This window comes from Acomys minous (assembly GCF_964271855.1).
Source record: "Acomys minous genome assembly, chromosome: 20".
Taxonomy (NCBI): Eukaryota; Metazoa; Chordata; class Mammalia; order Rodentia; family Muridae; genus Acomys; species Acomys minous.
In genome coordinates this window covers 11480812-11504972 of record NC_140502.1, presented here as the reverse complement: position 1 = coordinate 11504972, position 24161 = coordinate 11480812, and the positions used below count along the sequence as shown (strand labels likewise).

The 24161-nt window shown below is 36.5% G+C and overlaps 1 protein-coding gene across 1 annotated transcript; it reads right to left on the bottom strand.

The window, feature by feature from the left end:
• Positions 1 to 2616: 2616 nt before the first annotated feature.
• On the bottom strand, positions 2617 to 23489 carry LOC311590923 (vomeronasal type-2 receptor 116-like; the record flags this gene model as incomplete). The annotated part of the gene is made up of 6 exons (XM_084770216.1): positions 2617 to 3515; positions 6604 to 6727; positions 16779 to 17006; positions 19450 to 20262; positions 20550 to 20832; positions 23377 to 23489. The coding sequence occupies 6 exons, from the start codon at positions 23487 to 23489 to the stop codon at positions 2617 to 2619; spliced, it is 2460 nt and encodes an 819-aa protein (XP_084626342.1).
• Positions 23490 to 24161: the final 672 nt, after the last annotated feature.

Below are 24161 nucleotides of genomic sequence, written 5' to 3'. Positions count from 1 at the left end.
AAAACAATCCTCTAAAATAAAAGATCCTCCAGAGGAATCTCCATACCTGATCTCAAGCTGTACTACAGAGCAACAGTAATTAAAACAGCATGGTACTGGCAAGGCAATAGGCTGTTGGATCAATGGAATTGAATTGAAGACCCAGAGATGAATCCACACACATTTACTCACTTGATTTTTGACATAGAAGCCAAATCTATTCAATGGAAAAATGATAGCATCTTCAACAAATGGTGCTGGTCTAACTGGATTTCTAAATGTGAAAAAATGCAATTAGACCCTTATTTCTCACCATGCAAAAAACTCAAGTCCAAGTGGATTAAAGACCTCAACTTAAACCCAGAGACATTAATTCAGTTAGAGGAAAAAGTGGGGAAGAGCCCGGGACACATAGGCACAGGAAACAACTTCCTGAACAGTCCACCAACAGCCCAGGCCTTCATGTCAACAATTAATAAATGGGACCTCATGAGGCTGAGACACTTCTGTAAGGCAGGAGACACTGTCTGTAGAACAAAGCAACAGCCTACAGACTGGGAAAAGATCTTCACCAACCCTTCATCTGACAAAGGTTTATTATCCAAAATATATAAAGAACTCAAGAAATTAAACACCACAAAACAAAACAACCCAATTGCAAAATGGGGCTAGGAAATTAACAGAATTCTCAACAGAGGAATATCAAATGGCCAATAAACACTTAAGGAAATGCTCGTCCTCATTAGTCATCAGAGAAATGCAAATCAAAATGACACTGAGATTCCATCTTACACCCATCAAAATGGCTAAGATCAAAAACTCAAATGATACCACATGTTGGCGAGGATGTGGAGAGAGAGGAACACTCCTTCATTGCTGGTGGGAATGCAAACTAGTACAGCCACTTTGGAAATCTATCTGGCGCTTTCTCAGAAAAATGGGAATAAGGCTTCCTCAAGACCCAGCTATCCCACTTCTTAGAATATACCCAGAAAATACCCTACCACACAACAGGGACATGTGCTCAACCATGTTCATAGCTGCTTTATACATAATAGCCAGAACATGGAAAAAGCCTAAGTGTCCCTCAGTAGAAGAATGGACTAAGAAACTGTGGTACATTTACACTATGGAATACTACTCAGCTATTAAAAACAAGGAATTCCCGAAATTTGTGGACAAATGGATTGATCTAGAAATTATCATAATGAGTGAATTCACCCAGAAGCAAAAGAGCTAAATGGTATATACTCACTTATATCAAAACACTAGTCCAAAGGATACATACCATGAAAAACTTTACTTACCAAGAAAGTGGGTTAGAGGAGAGGACATCCTATTGAGACTTTAGACGAGAGTAGCATGGAAGAATGGGGAAATTGTAGGATCCACAGGGTCCTGGACCTACAAGAAGAACTTTATGACAGGCAGATCTGGGTCCTGGGGTCCTCCTCAACCTAAGGCACCTGCCAAGGAGAGTATAGGCAGTAAACTTTGAACCCCTACCAAGACCTAGCTGACGAACATGATATTGTCCACCGCTGAGTGGAGAGTGAGATCTGACTCTCACACGAACTCTGTTGCCCCTTTCTGACCATGTCCCCTGGATGGGGAGGCCTGGCGGCACTCAGAGGAATGACAGCAAGTTACCAAGAAGAGACTCGGTATTCTAAGAGCATATATAGGAGGAGGAGGTCTCCCTCAATCACAGACGTAGGGGAGGGGAGAAGGAGGGAAGTGGGAGGGAGGGAAGAATGGGAGGAAATAGGGGAAGGGCTAACAATCGAGATGTAATGTGAAAAAATTAATAAAAATTAATATTTAAGATATTAAAAATTGAAAAACAAATCTTAGATAGGATTTTTTGTAATACATTACTACTTCTTAAAAATTCTGTAATTTGAATTGTTTGTATGTGTGTACATGTGTGTGTTTAAGTCTGTGTCTTAGTGTATTTTCCTGTACACCTTTGAGTTCACATAACAATGATGTCCAAAAATGGCATCAGTTGGATTTTCTGTTTGGAGCTATTGTTACAGATGGTTGGAATAATCATTTTCTCAAGACTTGACTGGATATTGAATCAGGTCCTCTACAACAGAAAGTCATACTATTACCTAGTAAGTGATTAATCCATCTTTTGTAACTTTTTTTTATTAATTTATTACTTTCTGTCCAAGGTATTATTCCTTTAACTCATATAATACTATTAGGGGTATTTCACCTTCCCCCTGTAAGAGGGACATTGTTTCAGTTTCATCTGTAAACAACTGTTCACTATCTAAAATCTCTTTGTATTTTACTCTCACTATTGAACAGTCAAAAAAGTCATTCATTCATCCAAGTGTTAAAGGATACTTTGAGTTTATTGTGAAGGTTTTTTATGTTAGAGCAGAAAAGAACATATCTGCACTGTACATATGCCAAAAAGATAAAACCCAAGATATGAAAGTTTTAGCACAAGATTATATGCCAAAGGTAGATAACATTAGTAGATACAGTACTGACTATCATCATCATTAGAAAAAAGTGTGAGAGTAATCTATAAACAAATAGATATTGTACTGCAACCTTATATTTAGTGGCTGTGTAGACCCATTATTTGTAAAATGTAGTTCATATAATATGAGTTTAGGACTAGGATTTCTTTCTGATCTTTTGGATAGAATTTCTTTCAGGTCTTAACAAAATTATGTAGAACTTAGGAACAAAGATGCATCCAAGCATCCCTGCACTGGAAGCCAAGATGGAGAAGATCTCCACAGCAACCATGACCATGCCCTTGGTGCTATGATATACAGGAATGAAGCTGACCCAGACACTGCAGAACACCAGCATGCTGAAGGTCAGGTACGTGGCTTCATTGAAGGTGTCAGGCAGTTTTCTTGCCAGGAAAGCCACAGTGAAGCTTCCCAGGGCCAGGCAGGACAAGTATCCTAGGACACAGTAGAATGCAGTAACTGAGCCCTTGTTGCACACAATGTTGATATGGCCATGCTCAGAGTGTGCATCAATATCCACAAATGGAGGAGAAGATCCTAGCCAAATTGCACACAGAATTAGTTGGAATAGGGAGCACATGGGAATGATGTAGTTAGGTACCCCTGATATTAGGATATACTTCATCCTTCTTCTGGGTGCTGTGAGTTTGAAAGCCAGAACTACAGTGATTGTTTTTGCCAGAACTGTGGAAACAGCCACAGTGAATACAATTCCAAATGTGATCTGCTGCAGGATGCAGGTCACGGAGTGTGGATGCCCAAGGAAGAGCAAAGAGCAGAGGAAACAGGACATGAGTGATATAAGTAAGAGGTAGCTGAGGGTTTTGTTATTGGCCTTTACAATAGGAGTGTCATGGTGCTTCATGAAGACCCCAAGAACCACAGCAGTGAATGCAGTGAAGAACAGGGCTATTAAAGCAAGAGCCATACCTAATGGATCTTCATATCCCAGAAAGACCACAGCTTTTTCTATACAGTGGTTCTGTTCTGGGTTTGCATACTGCTCCTCTGGGCACATCACACATATATCCACATCTGTTGGAGAAAGGGAAGTTTTATTAGTGGTGTTCAGCATTTTATTGATAGGATATTAGACAAACATTGTAGTATGCACATTTTAATACTGTTTTTGTAATTCAAGGACAGTGTTGCACAGCAGTGTTTTTATTTGATCATACTCATTCTCTTTAAAGAAAAAGCAATCATTTCTATGTTTATTGAATTTTGTTGATGATATAATTTATAATGTTTTCTGTAAATACAGTTTTCTACATTGTTCTTCGTGTTATACTTAAATGACTTAGACTCTTGCGTTCAGGAGAGGTAAATTAATTAGTGACAGTGTACTTGAGTGTATTTTAAAATAACAAATTCTGTATATTCATTGTGTCCTGAGGTTCTTGACTGTTTTATCACTGTTGCCTCTTTGACAGAAAGAGACTCTGCCTTCTAGTGGGAATAGACCTGCTGTAAATTTTTGAGGTTCAATTCAGTAGCCCAAACACACTCACATAAATGTAATGAGCAGGATGTATGTTTGGTTTATATTATTTTGTGTGTGAATGCAGAAGTAATAAATCTTATGAATCTGAGTTTTATCGGAGTTATAAAGAGGATGTAGTATGTGAGAGTGAGAGTTGAATGACATATGAATATAAAATTAATGATTGAAAACATCAACATATTAAATAACACTGTTCTCATTTGTGTGCTCATCGGGTCTTAGGGTCCAAGATTCATGATACTTGTTAACACTGAGTGTAGAAAACTCTGATCTTGCTGAGCACTGAAAGTTTTCATCTTGATTCCATTTTGTTTGGAATCATTCAGCCCATTTCTCCTCCCTTCCTTTAATCTCTATGGGACTCAGACTCTGTGAGTGGACTCAAGGGTGAAATACACATGGAAAAACAAGATGAGCAAAATAACACAAGGATTCCAATAGTGGTAAACAATATTTTTTTTATTTTCCCATAGTACTTCATTCATAAGTTGCAAGATAGATCCAGAATGGGAACTGAAATATATGTGTTTGAAATTTCACCCAGTCATTGAGTAATTGCAGAGAGTGATGATGTGCTTCAAGCCATTTCATTATTTTTATCTAGAAGAATGTATTTATGGATAAATATAATTAGTTAATGTTTTTAAACACCTTAGCTAGTTCATTCAACTGTAAAGAAAATATAAATAATTCTCAGAAAATTAGAATTCAAATTCCAGTACTTATGTCAGGTTTCTCAAAACTGCATGTAACTCGATCTACATGTGTTTTTGTAGCCTCTCATCTACATCTGCACTTGTGACATGCATCCACCTTCCTCCAAAACATAAACCTAGTTAAAATAATGAGAATTTTTTTTGTAATTTTGTGGTATATATTAATTTAAATCACCTCTACTAGTACTTGTTTTTACATTGAAAACAATTTCATCACATGTGGTTTATTTTAGAGAATGTTGTATGTTGGAATGCATGTATGTAAGAAGCCATCTTCTATGAGTTAGATACTTACTCCTTCTACATGGATCCTGGGCATGTATTCAGTTCGTCAGCCCCAGTGTCAAGAGATTTAGATTCTGGGTCATCTCAATTGCCACTAGTGCCCTTTAAGAACTTTCAGTTAGTTATATAGAAGGACAGGCAAAATACTTGAAAAATTATCCATTGACTATTAGCATTTATTCACCGCTAAATAAATAATCTTGACTAACACTTTGTGTGTAGATGGTGATAATATTTTGAACTAAGTTCTTTCTGTATAAATTATTCTAAGCTATAACATTATTACATTAATTGGATGCTGTATATAAACTATTGATTACTAGAATCCTCATATTTCCTACATTATGTCTGAAGAATCATTTGCCCCCATACTTAGAATTACATAACATCAGACATTTGAAAATTGGTCTTTGGATATTACAAAATATCTTCCATCTCATTTTTAGATTCTCGTAATTATAAGAGAAATATTTTCCCTCTATATTAATATAACAGAGAACTTGTATTTGGTACCCAATAGAGACATGACAGGATCTAGCATGTCTGATGCCATATTCTGTACTGCACAGAATCCTGTATCTATGTGGTGTGCACAAATCATGTAGGGGCACATAAATACATGCAAAGAGAATAAATAAACATTTTGAAAGATCCATGACTAGAATATTATCTACATAGATTTTTAATTTTTAAATATATTTTACTAATTTATTCATATTACATCTAAATCATTATCCCATCCCTTGTATCCTCCCATTCCTCTCTCGCTCCCATTTTCCCCTTACTCCCCTCCCATATGACTGTGATGGAGAGGGACCTCCTCTTCCTGCATATGCTCATAAGGTATCAAGTTTCTTCTTGGTAGCCTGCTATTTTTCCTCTGAGTGCCACCTAGCTTTCTCATCCAGGGGATGTAGTCAAATATGGGGCACCAGAGTACATGTGAAAGTCAGACCCCACTCTCCACTCAATACAAGTGGATCAAAGACCTCAACATAAAACCAGAGACACTAAGTCACTTAGAAGAAAAATTGGGGAGGAGCCTGAACACATCGCCACAGGAGACAACTTCCTGAACAGAACATCAATGTCCCAGGCTTTAAGGTCAACAATTAATAATGGGACCTCATGAGGCTGAGAAGCTTCTGTAAGGCAGGAGACACTGTCAACAGAACAAAGCGATAGCCTACAGACTGGGAAAAGTTCTTCACCACCCCTACATCTGACAACGGTTTAATTTCCAAAATATATAAAGAACTCAAGAAATTAAACACCATCAAACCAAATTACCCAATTGAGAAATGGTATATACATAGAGTTTTAGAAGAGATAAGACATTAAGAATATCTATAATATTCACGGAACTGAAGGTTGGTTACCAAAATATTTCTTGAAAAAATGTGATCCTCTGTCATCTGAAAATGAGTCACAGTGTCCATAAGGTTTTATAGTTTTCTGTTGTTTAGGAAATTGTTGTATTTGTATCTCCATAAAGACCTGCATAGGAAAGTTTTACATATATATAATTTTTCTCTTGTTTTTTTCACAAGTGAGTTATCTCAAAGTGGGTAGGAGATGTTGATAAATGTGAAGGTTTCTGTACAGCAGCAACACTCACTTGTCTCATTAGAAATTTCATTTTCTGGGCATGGGCTGCATTCAAAACAGCAGGAGGCCATTCCCTCTTTCCAGAATTTTCTGAATCCAGGACCACAGTCAGCACTACACAAAGAGGGCAATATCTGAGAAAAATTAGACACATGCTGATATCAGATTTTTTACCTCCTTCTCCATATATATTATATTAGCTTATTGAGTTATGAATGACCTTATTCTATAAACAAGATCTGATGGAACACATGTCACTTAGTACATTGTATAGTGTCAAGCACATAAATATATGGAAACAAAATTGATACAAAATTGAGTTGCTTCCCAATTCCAGGAAAAGTAGTAAAAAAAATTGATGGTGTTCTGTATACAAACACTTCAGAACTTCAGCCAGATTTTTCTAGCTAATGATTTCAAGTAGACACCAAGTACAGTAAAAAGACAGAGGAAAATTACCTGAGAAATTATGTCCAGCTGACTGGACTGTTCCTATATTTGTGAGGCATTTCATCCCATTGTAATTCCATATGAGTGACCATCCCATTGTGGGAGATGCTCTTGCTAGGTAGGGTTCTCTGAGAAATCTACCAGAACAAGCCAGTATGCAGAGCTTTTTATGGTCTAGATTTACTTCCAATCCACACATGCCTGCCTTGTCTTCCCTTGACAGTCACGGGTGAGACAAATCAACTTTTTCTTCCTTTTGCTTAGGGTCAGTATTTAATCACAGCAACAGATTATCAGTGCAAGACTAAAAGACTCATGCACCCAGGAAAATTTATCCTAGAATCTCAGAAACCAAACATGTCCTCCAATAATCTGACAGTGTACACTTTGACAAGCTGAGTGTAAAGAGAAAACTAGGTGAGTGGGCAAATCCTGATTTATTTGTGGTGAGAAAGTACTGAATTTCTGTGTATTGAGCTGTAGGGTGGAGTGTTTCCTGAGGTCAACAGGCTCCACAGGGCCTGGGAATATGGGAACACTTGAATAAAGATTGTTTAATTTAATTTGAAGAAATTTAAGTTAAAATAAAATATTGAACGTGAAGGTCATTTGCATGACAATCAACATTGAAATTGAGGACTGCATGGATAATTGGTCCGTTTCTTTCTTCCCAGTTTGAGTACTTTGCTCTATAGTTGAGTTGAATTATGTGATGGATCAACCTTATTGATATATGTATGTTGAGTCATGCTTTTATTCCAGGAATGAAGTCATGTTCAGCTAAGAAAGTGATCTTTCTCTTTTGTTGCTGAGTTCTTTTGGTAGGTGATTAGTCAAGAATTATTCCATGCATAGCCAGGGTAGAGATGATTTTCTAATAGTTTATATTACACTTTAAAGCAATGCATTTCCACTACTCTTGTGGAACAGCTCTCTTCATGTATGTGAATGAGTTTCTGTTTTCCCCATGGAGGCAACAAACTTGTCTTTCTCATAAGCAATTCTTATTGCCTTTGTGTTTCAGGTAGGGAATGTGACTACTACAATTCAGTTATTTGTTATAATTATTTGTTAATTAATTCTGCATGTTGTTACTGCGATATTGATTCCTTTTCTTTCTGCCATCCTAGTGTTGTCTTTATGTAGCATTGGAAACTTTTGCTCATCATACTTATATTTATGAAGGAGTTCTTAAAGTATCATTTATAGCGCTGTTTCAGTGCACATGAATTTCATAATTATGTTCATTATTGGACTTTGGTCTCTTTCCTTCTATTATTAGATATCAAAATACTGTGTATAGTAACTAGCCTTGACAAATATGTGTCTAAATGTTTGACACACATCATTGTTACTCTCTTCCTTTAAGAGACTCCATAGTGGAATCTTCAATTCTTCAGGTGTTGCTATTCTATGAATGGGGCTTTATATAGAAGCATTCCATATTCTCATCTTGGTTCAAAGCAAATTTAAATAATATACATCAAGTTCTGGCTCATTTTTTTGTGGTGATGTATACTTTTAATCCTAGCACTCAGGGAGGCAGATGCAGGGCAATTGCTGTGACTCTGAGACCAGTCTGCTCTGCTGAGTGAGCCCTGGCATGCCAAGGCTACATAGAGAAACCCTATCTAGAAAAACAAAACAAAACATATAAACAACAACTAAAAACAAAGTTGGACCATTTCTGATGTTGAGATATTAGTACTTAACAAGTGCTCTCTCTGTGTAGCCACAGATCATGTTTTACTTAAGAAATTTAAAGCTACATTTTACTGGATACAATGTCGATGCCTTCAGTCTCTCCTTTTTCTCTTATTGTGCCGATGGTTTGTGAAATTGACCTGTTCATCATATGCCCTTTGTATACTCCGCATTTCATTCTTCTTTATTGTTTTATCTTTATCACACTTTGATCATTCTAACTCATATGTCTTGTTTTCAAGTCTTTGCATCCAGTCTTCAACTTGAAATATTCTCTTGATGAGAACACTGATGCTTTTATTTGATTTATTATGTTGTTCCCTTACATATTTTAGTTTGATTATTTAACAACGTTTTGTATCTTCCCTGCCTTCTTGTTTAAACTCTTCACTCAGTGTTTTCTGTATCCAAGTATTCAAGATCTCATTGTTTGCTCTCAAATGTGATTTGTGTTCCTAATTATTTGGGAAGTCTTCTAATTTTTTATATTACATAATTTAAATTTTACATCATGGCTAGCTTAAAAGGATTCTATATAGCATGTTATCTTGATCAAAAACCGATTAAATATAAACTGATGCCCAAGGAATTAATGGTTCAAAGACATATATCTTGCGAATGGTACAGATGTAGTTAAAATATATATTTCAATGTAAGATGAAGCTCAGTTATGAGAACCAATTAAATTAGGTATTGTTTTTATTGCCCAGCTACAGCAAAATTATTTTTCCCTAATTTTATATCATTTATTCAGATTGCATCCTGATTTTTACTACTCACTTGTATCTTCATGTTCTTATGATCTTTCTTCTCCCCTATTTCTCTCCCCTAGACCTCTGACAACAGGGGACTTCCTCCCCCACCATATAAGGTCTCATCCTGGTACCTTCTTTTCCTTCTGTTTTCCAAAAGGCCTCCCTCCACATGGAAGTAATCAGTAATGGGGAAATATAGTTTTTGTCAGAGGCAGTGTCTACTGTACACACAACAGTGAGAGAATGAGTGGTCTAGTCTCCAATTATTCCACACCACTCTCTGTACCTCACCAGGTGTCCAGCAGCAAGTCCCAGCATCTGTGCTAAACCACCACTGGGTGGAGCCTCTCATAGGACATCAATTTTGAGTTGATATCCTCTTATAAGTGAATATACACCCTGCCTGAATTTCTGGGTCTCTGTTACCTCACATTGGATGACCATTTTTAGCTCCATACATTTTCCTGGAAACTTCAAGATGTCCTTGTTTTTAAAAGATGAATAGGATTCCAATGTGTAAATGTACCTTTGTTTCTTTACACAGTCTTTGGTTGAGGGGCATCTAGGTTGTTTCCAGATTCTGGTGGTTTTAAGCATAGTTGAGCAAATATCTTTGTTGTATAATTGAGCATTTTTCCATATATGCCCAGGAGTGGTATAGCAGGGCTTTAAGTATCACTATTCTCCATTATCTGAGAAAGTGCCAGATTGATTTCTATAGTGGTTGTGCAAGTTTACACTTCCACCAGCAATGGAAGAGTGTTACCCTTTCCCCACATTCTAGACAGCAGTTGCTGCCATTTGAGTATTTTATTTTAGCCATGGTGGTGGGTGTAAGATGGAATGTCAGAAGTGATTTCATTTAGCTCTCAGTGATGACTAACATTCAGCATTTTTAAGTGTTTCATGTGGAAAAACAAAAATCCCAGAATACCTAAAACAACCCTGTACAATAAAAGATCCTCTAGAGGAATCTCCATACCTGATCTTAAGCTGTACTATAGAGCAACAATAATTAAAACAGCATTGTACTGGCATCAAAATATGATGGTTGATCAATGGTATCGAATTGAAGACCCAGAAATAAATCCACACACATGGACATTTGATTTTTGACAAAGAAGCCAAATCTATTAAATGGAAAAAGATAACATCTTCAACAAGTGTTTCTGGTATAACTGGATGTTTACATGTAGAAAAATGCAAGCACATCCATATTTATCACCGTGCACAAAACTCAAATCCAAGTGGATTAAAGACTTGAACATAAAACCAGAGACAATAAATGTGTTAGAAGAAAAAGTAGGAAAGAGCCTGTAACTCATTAGCACAGGAGACAACTTCCTGAACAGAAATCCAAGAGCCAAGGTAATAAAGTCAACCTTTAGTAACTAGGACTCCATGAGGCTGAGAAGCTTCTATATGGCAGAAGATACTGTCAAGAGAACAAAGCAACAGCCTACAAATGGGAAAAGATTTTCACCAACTCTACATCTGACAAAGGACTAATATCCAAAATATATAAAGAGTTCAAGAAATTAACACCACCAAACCAAATAATCCAATAAAGAAATGGATCTCAGAACTAAATGGAGAATTCTCAAGAGATGAATATTGAATGGCTGAGAAATGCTTAACATCGTTAGTCAAAAGAGAAATGCTAGTCAAACTATGTTGAGATTCCATCTGACACCCATCAGAATGGACAAGTTCAAAAACTAAATTGACAGCACATGTAGGCAAGTACGTAGAGAAAGGGAACACTCCATCATTGCTGGTGGGTGTGCAAACTTGTACAACCATTTTGGAGATCAATCTGGCTCTTTTTCAGAATACTTAAGACTCCTTTAAGACCCAGACATACCGCTCCTTGGATTATACCCAGAAGTTGTTGTACCACACCACAAGGACATATATACAACCATATTCATAGCAGCCTCATTTGTAACAGCCAGAACCTGGAAACAACCTAAATGTTGCTCAGTCAAAGAATAGTTAAAGAAGCTGTGGTACATTTGCACTATTCAATAATACTCAGCTATTAAAAACAAGAAAATCCTGAAAATTGTGAGCAAATGGATGGAACTAGGAATGATCATATTGAGTGAGTTAACACAGGCTCAAAAAGACTCACATGGTGTATACACGCATATAATTTTACACTAGCCCAACAAGGATGTCCCCTGAAAGTCTTAACTTACCATGAGACTGGGATAGATAAGGGGACATCCTATTGGGATTCCAGGTGAGCAAAGTACATGAGAATAGGGAAATAAAAGGATCCAGTGGGTTCTAGGAACCTACAAGAAGCACATCATGATCAGCAGATCTGGACCCAGGGTGTCTGCTTAAGCTACTGCACCAACCAAGACAACATAAACAGTAAAATTTGGACCACTAATTAGATATAGGCAAGAGACAGGTCATTATCTTCAGTCATGTGGGAGTGAGGACTGACTCTGACATGAACTCTGGAGCCCCATATTTAACCATTTCCCCTTGGTGAGGAGGTCTGGTAGTACTCAGAGAAAGAATAGGAAGGCTACCAAGATGAGACTTGAAAGGCTGTGACCATATGGGAGAGGAGGTCCCCTTCTGTCTGTGAAAGGACAGTGGGAGGAATGGGATGAGAGAAGCAAGGTAATTATATTGAGATGCAATTTGAATAATTAAATAATAATAACAAAGTAATAAAATTTTTTATGACCAGTGATTGTTAGGTTCTTTATTTTGATGTTGGTTGTGGTAGTGTGTTTGTCTGTATTTGTTTTGCTGAAGTAATGGTAGCTATTTCCTGTGTTTTCCTTAGTTTAGTTAGCCTCTGGTTTGGAGTTTTCCTCTTATCATCTTCACTAGGCATGGATTTTTGGATAGGTATCATCTAATTTTATTTTCATGGATTATCTAATTTTCTTCATCCATTGTTAAGAAAATTTTTCTGTGCATAGTCATCTGGACTGGTATATCTAGACTATTAGTGTTTTCAAGACCTCTGTCCAGGCCCTTCTAGCTTTTATGACCTCTGCTGAAAACTCAGATGTGATTCTGGTAAGTTTGCAATTGTAGATTACTTAGCCCTTTTCTCTTGGTGCTTTTAACATTTTTCTTTTTCTGTGCATTTTGTGATTTGATTACTATGTGGCAACAGGATTTTCTTTTATAGTCTACCCTCTGTGTTGCACTGCAGGCCTCTTTTTTGCTTATAAGCATCTCTTTCTTCAAATTGCCAAAGTTTTCTGCTATTATTTTGTTGAAATTAGTATCTTGGGCTTGATCCTTGCATCTAATGTTTTTCAATTCCTTTTCTTCTTAGGTTTCATCTTTTCATGCTCTACTTGATTCCTTGGGTGTTTTATGTCAGCAACATTTTCCTTGATGGTTCCATCAAGTTATTCTATTGTATCTTCTATACCTGAGATTCTTACTTCCCTGTCTTGTATTGTGTTGGGTCTGCTTGCCTCTGCAGGTTCTGTTTTCCTCTGTAAATTCTCTTTCCAAGATTTCCTCAGTTTACGATTTTATTACTGTTTCCATTTTCATCTTCAGGTCCTGAGCTGTTGTATTGACTTCCTTCAACTGAATGATTGCATTTTCTTGAATTTCTTCCAGTGATTTCTTAGCTTCCTCTGTACTAGCCTCTGTTTGAGCCTAAGTTCCCCAAATTGTTTGGCTCTATCTTCCTGTATTTTTCCATGATTTACATTTCTATCATCCATTACCCTCTTCATTATGAAGAATTAGAGGTCCTTTTCTTTGCTCCAGTTGTCGGAGAGTTTCCAGATCTGATTGCTTTGTATAACTTTGTTTTGGAGATGCCATATTATTTTGGCTTTTTATCATATGTTTTGTCCCACTGGCCTTTAGTTTCTTGCTGTCTCTGATGTGTGGTTTGTGGTTTTTGTTGTCCTTTTCTGACTGTTGATTTTGTTGATTTGAATAATGCCTCTCTACCTTATAGTTACTTTTCTGTTTTGTTAATTTTTTTGAAGAACTAACTCTTGTTTTTGTTTATTCTGGGAATTGTTCCCTTTGTTTCTAATTTATTGATTTCATCCATAGGTTTGATTTTTTCTAGCCATCTACTCCTTTTGGGAATTTCTCATTTTTTTCCAAGCACTTCCAGATGTCTCTTTAAGTTGCTTGTATGAGCTGTTTCCATTCTCTTTATGAAGGCACTTCCTTTCTACTTAGTAGTGCTTTCAATGTATCCCATGAATTTGAATAGGTTGTACCCTCATTTTCATTGAATTTTTGGAAATCCATAATTTCTTTTTTATTGATTCTCTGACCCAGTTGTCATTCAGTACAGAGTTTTTCAGTTTCCATGTGTATGTAAGCATTTTGTTATCTCTGCTATGGTTCTGGTACAGCTTTATTTGATGGTTTTCTGATAATGTTCAATATATTATTTCAATCTTCTTGTATTTGTTGAAGCTTGCTTTGTGATCTACTATTTGGCCAATTATGAAGAAGGCTCGATGAGTTGTTGAGAAGAAGGTACAATCTTTTGTGTTCGGATGGACATTCTGTAGATATCCGTTAGGTCTATTTGATACATGGCATCTCTTAGTATAATTACTTCTCAGTTTAGCTTGTGTTTCATTTACTTATCCATTGGTTAATGGGTGATAATGTTTAAGTCCCCACTCTTAGTATGTGGTAAAGATGTCTGGTTTAAGCTTTATTATTGTTTCTTTTACAAATGTAGGTGCACTTTTATTTGGGGCATAGGTGATCAGAATTGTGACTTCATCTTGGTTGAGTTTTCTTTTGATGAGTATGAGGTGTGTTTTCTCATGTCTTTTTACTAATTTTGGTTGAAGGTCTACTTTATTAGATATTAGAATGGTTACTTCAAGTCTTTTCTTCTGTCTGTTTGCTTGGGAGAACATTTTACAACCTTTTACTATGAGATAATTTCTATCTTTGTGGCTGAGTTGCATTTCTTGAATGCAGAAGAACATTGGGCCTGCTTTATTTATCAAATCTGTTAGTCTATTTTTTGTTTATTGGAGAATATTGACCATTGATATTCAAATATTTTTAGGACCAGTGAATGTTAGGTTCTATATTTTGATTTATGTTGTGGTAGTTGCCTGTGTGGTGTTGTTTGCTAAAGTGATGTTATCTATATCCTGTGTTTTCATTGTTTTAGTTAGCCTCTTTGGTTTGGAGTTTTCCTCCTATCATCTTCTATAGGGCTGGATTTTTGGAAAGGTACTGTTTAAGTTTATTTTTTTCATGGAATATCTCCTTTTCTTCATCCATGGTTATTGAAAACTTTGCTGGCCATATTAATCTAATTAATCTGTAGAGTGTTAGGGTTTGCAAGACCTCTTCCCAGGCCTTTTTGGCTTTGATGGCCTCTGCTGAAAATTCAGATGTGTTTACTCCCAGACACAGAGTCTGAGATATAAAGTATAGATGGAGCTCTCAGGTGCACATCCAGTCTCTGGGGTCTGGGCACATGCCCACAGGAAAACAGCAATGTCTTTGTGGACTAGTTTATGTGGCCTGAGGCCAGACTCATTATGTTTCAGACAGTGTGGACCCATCTCACCCAGGATACTCCAGCTTTGATGTTCTGAATCTCTCAACCCAGTCCCTTGGCTCAGTCTCTCTGATCATAGAACATGATCTGTGCTGCCATCTTGGATCCTCTTATAATAATTATCAATTTGTTGCTTAATATGACATTTAACATTCTTTCATGTAAGTCTATAACAGTAGAGTTAAGTTATTCCTTTCCATATCTTCATATTTTTGTTTAATTTTTTTACATTGGGATATGTATATGGGTAGCAGAGCATTGTTTATATTGTTTTGAATTCTGTATGCTCTTCCCGTGGTTGCTTATGTAATATTCTACTAAGATGTGGTTATAACAAAAATGAGTTTTCATTTCTTGTTACAGAATTGATATATATTTTAGTAGCTACACCTCCAGCTCATATGTTCTTTTCCCTTAGATAGACTTTTCTCATCACACTGCATAGAACAATTTACTATAAGTTTTATGTTTTCTGAGCAATAGGACATATCACTTGATATCAAAATTGAAAACATTCCTGAAATTAAATCTTTTAAAAATTCAATGACCTTTGGAGTTGGGCAATTTCCAGTGAATACCTTAACATCACCCACATCACAATTCATAGCTAAAGTATACACATCACATATCTTTTGTTAAAGCCACATTTGTATTCCTATCAATCCACACTATATAGAGAATTAAAAATGAAACCCCATTATTGATTGGAATGAACGATATCATAATTCAGGGCGTTAAATAAGATTCTTCTGGTGAGAATTTTCTTCTCTAGTGTATGACTCAGGGCTGTAGATATGTTACACTGTCAGTAAAAATTATTGCTCAAGAAGAGGACCCATGTTTGACATTGAAAACCAATTTTTTGGTCAGAAATCCACCTTAAGTTCCCAGGAACCTGCTTTACTTCTTAGAATCCATATGCATTACATGTGCCAGTATTGCATAGACATATATACAGATACACCATTCATAAACACGTGAAAAAAATTAGTTGAATAAAAACCAAGGTTATAAATCTTAGAAAATCTAACATAGTTCATGAAAATTTAAATTCATATGTAGAAGCACTTTGAATTTAGAAGCTCGATCTAAAAAGGATTGAAAAGTATTACATAATAAAATGAATGATATTTTTTCTTTAGTCCATCCTTACAATAACATTAATATCTTTGAAATCTGTGCCAGAGGTCCCACAGAAGTGGGAAAATCACTGTGTTGTAATAAGACTGGAACCAAGAAACACTTGGTCACTTTAGAGCAAGTAATATAAAACAGTAGTAAAACACAGTGTTATAGTTATATTATAAACCAGAAAGAGAGGCTGGGCGGTGGTAGCACACACCTTTAATCCCAGAGAGGCAGAGGCAGGTGGATCTCTGTGAGTTTGAGGCCAGCCTGGTCTACAAAGTGAGTCTAAGACAGAAAAGGCTACACAGAGAAATCCTGTCTTGAAAACCCAAAACCAACCAACCAACCAACAAACAAAAAACCAAAAAACAAAAACCAGTAAGAGATCTAATATGTGAAATGTAACTGTATGGAAATTGAATGTTCAACATACTAATAAATATATCACATCAAAAGAAAAAATAAGAAACAAAGTATAAGAGGACACCTTTTGATCCCTTACTTGACAATCTATTTCATTTCACTAATTTAGAATGTGCACACATGACACTGATGCCTGGTGAGTCAGGAAAATCAGTACAATCAGTTCAAACGTACCTTTGTACTTCCTTTGGCCCACTCCATCATCTCTGTAGATAAACGGAGCTTTTGGCCATTTGGAAAATAGGGGCTGAAACTTCCAATCTTCACCTTAATTCCAATACCTTGTTGCAAATTGGAAATATAGAAAATATCAGTTTCCCATTGCAGTTTTTCTCTTTGGTTCATATTTACTCTGTCACCGACTGGATTTGTAAAGTTGATGTTCCTCAGAATGTCATAAAGCTGAAATAGAAATTGCATACTGTAGTTCAATTCCCTTTCTTGAAGCCAGACAGTGTAATCTGACATTATTTTAACGGTAAATTCAATGAACATATCCAGGAGCAAAATCTCAGTGGCAGCAATTGGATAAATAAAATTATAATCTCTGTGACAATCTGGAGACCTAGAGACATGGAGGCCTTCTGGGAGCATATGGGAGTGAGTCTAGGTAAGAGTCCTAGTAGCAAGGGTCATGGAGACTAGACAGATCTGTTTGTGGAGGGAGGGGAACACTAACCAACCCAACAAAACTTCAGCCCAAATTAACCTGCCTATGGAAAATGCAAGGATAAAGGTAGCAGTGAGATTGAGGGATGTCCAAAAATTGCCAGGACCAATAGGAGACACACCCCATGGGAGAAAGTCAGACCCTTACACCATCAATGATATTTTTCCATGCTTGCCCATAGAAGCCTAGTAAAGCTATTCTCTGAGACCCTACACCCAGAAGTGGATAGAAACAGAAGCTGATATTCACCGCCAAATACAGGGTGAAATGTATGAAGTCTAGTGGGAAAGTTGGGAGGAAAGAAAGAAATATCTGGGAGTAACAGAGTTGCAGAAGTAGGCCAAAATAGAAAGCTAACCAGGGCCCAAAGTGGTTGTGGAGATTGAAACACATACTGATGATCAAGCATAGACTGGACCTAGGTCCCCTACACAGATAAAGCCAATGGGCAGGTAGGCTTATATGTGCTCCATAATAAAGAGAGAGCAGGATGTCTCACATTAGGACTCAGTTGGATCTCTATGATCACTACTTTTTAGTGAAGTTGATTGACCTAGCCACAGGGAAGAGGAAATGCTCAACCCTGATACAACTTGATGAGCTTGGGTGAGTGGGTAAGAGGGATCCTCTTTTCTGAGGAGTAGGGTAGTGGGGATGGACATAAAGTGTGACTAGGAGGATCTGAGAGAAAATCCTACCCTCAGGATATAAAGAGAATAAAGAAATTAATTAAATAAAAATTATGAAAATGTTACTATAGTTTTATAGCTCTCAAGAGTATACTACAAAACACAGAGACATACTTGCAGAACAAAACGAAATATGTAGTATGAACACACACACATACACACCGACACACAGATAGACACTATCACACACACACACACACACACACACACACACACACAGAGAGAGAGAGAGAGAGAGAGAGAGAGAGAGAGAGAGAGAAAGAGAGAGAGAGACAGAGAGAGACAGAGACAGAGAGAGACAGAGAGAGAGGTTTCTTTTTTTTGAGAGAGGTTTCTTAATCATACAGAATATACACGCAGTTCAGGAACAGAATTATTTTTACACAAATACACATACACACCCCCAAACTGATAAACATACAAGCACACACAGGTAGAGAAATATACAGATGTAGAAGTATACAAAACACATTCATAGATAATCACATGCATTCCCTGACAGGTACTCAGGAGACAAATAGATAAAAGCAGCCACATTGAGTGACACTGACAGACAGATAAATTTATGGTCGCATACAACATACAAAGACAAGAAAATAAATCTAGATATACATAAAGTTACACACACACGTACACACACACAAAGCAGCACAGATATACCTACATGCATGCATATTGACCAAAGCACAAAAATACACCCCCAGTCACTTCACAGCACATTCACTGACAAATATTCACAGAAAGATAAATACAGACACAAACACATACAGAAAGATACGGCTACATTAAAAAAATTACATTCACTTCTACAGAGATAATTGGAAAGATGGGCATGTGGAATAGAAAATATATACACAGTAACAGCAGCACAAATGTGCAAAGTGATGCACAGCAACAGGAAAAACATACAGATATACAAAGTAATAAGTATAAATTTTCACATATGAGCAAACATGTATGTATTGAATTGAATTCCAGCACTGTTTCCTTGGTAGTTACTCTCAGAAACCCAAGTAAGGATACTAGTACATACAGTGGGTGCTGAATCATTTTAAAACCTTGGGAAAAACATTTGTACAGTTATTACAACATATTTGACAATTAATGAACAAGGGTTTATCCTCTCAACATGGAGAGGATTAATTTGCAAACACTGATTATACTTCCAGTTTTGAACCAGTGTGATGATATTAAGGATCTTTGTATCAAAGTCAATAGGCATCATAAACAACATTCCCTACCACACACTAGTGCTTTTACATTTTACATTTTTCTGCTATTTCCTTTTTTTATATTTAAATAATTGAATCAGATTATATCCCAATTGTTATCTCCTCACTTGTATCTTCCCATTACCCTTTTCTCCCTCTTTCACCCTACAAAGCTTTATATTTCATTTCTACTGCCCTCACATGGCGCCTGTGAGAGCCTTATAAAAAGTATGTCTTTGATGACTTCAAATATTATACAACAGAAGAAACAGTACCTTAAAGCATTGATGATTGTAGTTCTTCCATGCGCTTATTTCACTATGAACTGTGTACTGAAATAACCACTCATGACTGGTATGGGCTAAGGTGTACACAGCATTGTATATGTCATAACTGCTACCACTAAAGGCCATGTCAAAAGTGTGTTCCATTAGCCACTGCAATGTGGCATTGGATGAGCAGTTCTTCATTGTGTTACAGTTAGATGCCAAGGCTTCACAGTTAAAGTCCATCCACTCCAGGCTTGCCAGGTACTTATCAGAGTATTTGACAGGGTTTACTGTCTGGACAAAAGTTTTGAAACCTGAAATATCTGGACAATGGTGTTCGAAGGTAAGAGTTCCATGAAATGAGTCCAGTGTGTAGTCCCTCTTACTTATAGTGTCATCCCACTGAGAGGTTGTGATCCATATTCTCTTTATACCTAGAGATTCCCACCTTCTTACACTCAAAGCTAGTGTATACTGTATGTCACCATAAACGATGACGACATTTGTGGAAGATGTCATGATTTGGTTGTAATACACTTCTGCTTTTGACATGTATAACTCCATGTTGACTGGGATCATGTTCACAAAGGCAAAGCAGACTGTGCTTTTTTCCATCTCTCTCCTCAAATATGAGAGAAATTGTATGCCCTGATCATTGTCTGAGATGACTAGCCCAACCCAGGTCCACTTGAAATAAAGTATGAAGGATACTATGGCCAGGGCCAGAGATATGTCCTTATGGCCCATCTGATATAGAAGAGGAAATTGTTCATGATCACTTAGGACAGGATGGAAAGGCCCAAATGTAAGAAGAAAGACCTAGGAAACAGGTAGCAGCATGAGGCAGCATGAATATACAAGAACTTGTAAACACATTTCTCTTCAGAGAGTTCTAGAGAAACCAATTAGCTCTTATGTCTTCCCTCATCTCTATTTCAAAGAAGGACATGTGGGTGGAAGACCTATCATGTCTCTAAATAGTAAGCCTTTGAACAAATAGATTGATGGAATCATGAGGTCATTCTCCTCCTTAAACTCTTCTTAGAATCTCTGAATCCTACCACAAGAGACTTGATATCAAAAGTCGCACTCCAAAAAACTCTCACCTGGTAACCTAGGTAGAGGTTCATGAATGTCTGTATTGTTGCCGTTGTTTCCCAGCTTGTTCCTGTAAGTAACACTGCGCACACTGTGTTTCTTTTACAGTCATAATTAGGTAGAATATTGTTTATGGCCATACGCATATGACTGGTGAATTGTGGCAGTGTCATACAACCAAACCCAATGCTGTCAAGCAGAGATATATTTGGTAAAAGACCAGGGTTCCTGCTGACTTCATCCATTGAAAAAGCCAATGCAAAAGCAAATCGCTGGCTTTCTGGTGTTGTGCTGCAAAAGGAAACAGTTTTTATTATGGGCAGAGATATACACCTAATCATTTGTAATGAACACAAAAAATATCCTTTATTGAACAGTATTTTTCCTACCTCCAAAGATTGAAAAAGATGTACTCTGTGGTGAGATTGTAATGACATAAGAAGCTGGAAATTATACATTCTTTAAACACTTCGGAGAATGTGACTCCCATTGATAATATATAGTTTTGACATCTTCTACAGAGACTGTTTCTGTGTTTTGCTTTTGGATGCTGGCTCAGAAGGTAAAGATATGAGCATATATTTGACCAAAGAGAAATTCTCAAGAAATCTTAATTTGAAATTATTGAGCAATATAAAATATATGTGATTGTGAGATGTCTTAGGTTTTTATAATGAGATTAGCTAAGGCAGTTAAAGGAAGAATTAGGAGTGCACAGTAGTCCTTATCAGGGGCTGCTTTTGGCCCCTGTACTTAAATTTATTTATAATTCGTGGCAATATATTTAACAAATCACCTCATTTCCATCTCCATCTCTTGTGTTTTTTCTTCCAGTTTAACTACTAGAGAAAAAAATCCTTCTGTAAATTTTAGTGTTACTCAAAATATTATATCTAAAGAATAATTTATAAAAATATATATACACATGTTTGTGTGGACAATCAATATTTTGGGCCACAATATGATAATACAATCCATGGTTTTTAAAATTTATACATTGCATTAGATTATTGTGACTCAAATGCACATGCACATACTTGCTTCTGGTACTGAGATCAGAGAATAAGATCCCAAGACACCATCCAATGATGATTCACCTATTTTCTTTTTTTTGTGTGTGCACACACATATGACATATTCACACTGAGCATATGCTGGTAATACAATTTTTTCACTAGAAGACATCCTAATCTAGATGTGGTGGCATATGCCTTATAATGACAGCACTCAGGGAGTCAGATGCAGTCAGATTACTCTTAGATTGAAGACATCATTTTCTATAAAATGAGTGCAGAACAGCGAACACATTACCAAAAATTGTCTCAAAAAACATTATTTTGACCAACTCTCTGGTAACACCAATATAACCGTATCTCCCTACTGAGAACCAGGAATATTCAGAAATTGCAGTGAACTTTGAAAATGCCATAATTTATATTTATAAAACAGAACACAAAAATGTGTGCGAATGTTAATTTTTAAATTAAAACAGGCAACACATCAATTGTAAAGTAATAGCATATTGTAGTTTTGTTTATGAGAAAAAAATAACTCCTTTATCTTCCGAGTCAAGTCATATCTGACTAATATACATCAAACGTACTAAATAATTCTTAATGATTCACTCAGAATTAAATACAATTTCCATATAAAATTTATATCTCTGTGGTGTTTTTATTTATAAAAAGAGTCTCTATTAGAACATCCTTTATTTATACAGAGAACATTTATCATTGAGAATTTCAGTAACAGAAAAAAGAATTCAGATTCAGGACTTGTGCTTTCAATCACTACATCCTACAAGAAATGTTGTGAAACATCAACTATTTCACCTGTATGCCTAGCCTAGTTGTCCAATGTTCTGTGTTTGAACCAACTGAGAAATTCAGAATTCATATGCATCCTATATTTCTAAAACATTCAGCAAAGCATAGCAAAATTACAGAAAGAGAAATGAAAGAGGTAAATATTACTTGAGTCTCAGTAAGTAGACAATTCATACATAAAGGGAGAAGATGTATGGTTATTAAATAATGGCAAAATTGAATTAGTAAGTAGCTTCTCTGTCTGTTTTCAAGCGTTGCCACCTATTACATGACACAACTGCCACTCAAGCAACCAAAAAAGGGATGTAAATTGTAAACATTATGAGTAATAGCCTCCCTTTTCAATGAATCCAAATATATCCTTTGCAGTCCAAGAGCGTGAAGCGCTCACCTTGGTTATATATAAAAGCTAGTCTTTGTACAACTCTACAAGTAAGTATGGAGCAACAGGAACATAGTTCCCGGTAACCTGATCTCTTACTTCCGTTCTCAGTACATCTTCAGAAACCATAGTTTGACCACATGCAAAGAATTGAAGAGTGTCTTTGTATCTATGTGGAAGCTCTCAAGAGCCATATGTAGCACAAACACTACTAACACAAACACTACATGCACTAGGAGATACAGCAGACTCTATAGTCATTTACTGTAATGCACTTAGGATAAAACTTGTTGAAATATATGGGATTGCTTTCAGTCATACATCCCTGGCTATGGTATAATGGAAACTTGATTAGGAAGACTATGTATTTTGGGTCACTGTGGGAGATGTTTTTTCTGACATCCTACAGCTTTAAATGAGGTGCCTAACAGAAATAAAATCAGTTAACTCCTGAAAAGAATTAAAAGCAGAAAAAAATGAAAGTGTCTGTAAAGTAGTAATAGCTCACTCTTGGTATGCATGCTGTGAGAATAAGACAGAAGACTCAAAGTATTGCTATGATCCTCATCAAATACCTAATGAAATATGTGTCAGGATATTTCCATGGAAGAAATTAAAAGCACTTACAATTTATTCAGATATTTGTTCCAATGCTCTCTGTCTATTTTCTCAGTGGTTGCTTGAAGGAAGAAGACACAATTTGCCTCCAAGTCCAGTTCTTTGTCTTCCTTCAAATTCATTCTCCTATAGCACCTAGGATGAATGAAACTGGCCAGGAGAAGGGGGATGTTCAGTAGCAAGAAATGGAAATTCAAAGCACACATACTTGTCCTTCCTTAAACCTGGGCAATGTGGAATCTGAACTTCCATCAGCACATCAAATGAGCACCTATGTTTTTTGACCTGCTTTTATTTCTCTGGTCAAAGAGATTCTAGCTGTCTGTTCTTGTTTCCTTGTTTTCCACATTGGTCCTGATTCCAGGAGGAATTTTTAACACCTTCTTCCCTTGGGTTATGCACCTGATGTCCACATTCCATAGGAAAAGCATGGGTAGGTAAATAAATATGTGAATAGTTCAGGCCCAAGTTCCATGAAATCATTCATGTTTTAAAATTGAAAGCCCCTGGGAGAAAAATCTTTTGTTCATATTTGTTCCTTGGAATGTCCTAAGAAAACCATTATGTGAGTAAAATTATAAATGATCTCAGGGTATTGTGTGAGATGATAAACAGTGAGACATGCAGAAATGGTTACGGAAAGACTTACAACACTCCAATTTATGCGGACACATTGGGAAGTGTATTGCAAAATCCAATTCAGAGAGAGGCTGTACACATTTAGAACAATTGAGACTCAAAAAACAAGCGTATTGGGGACTATGCTACACTTTGCAATGGTACAGATTATCCAA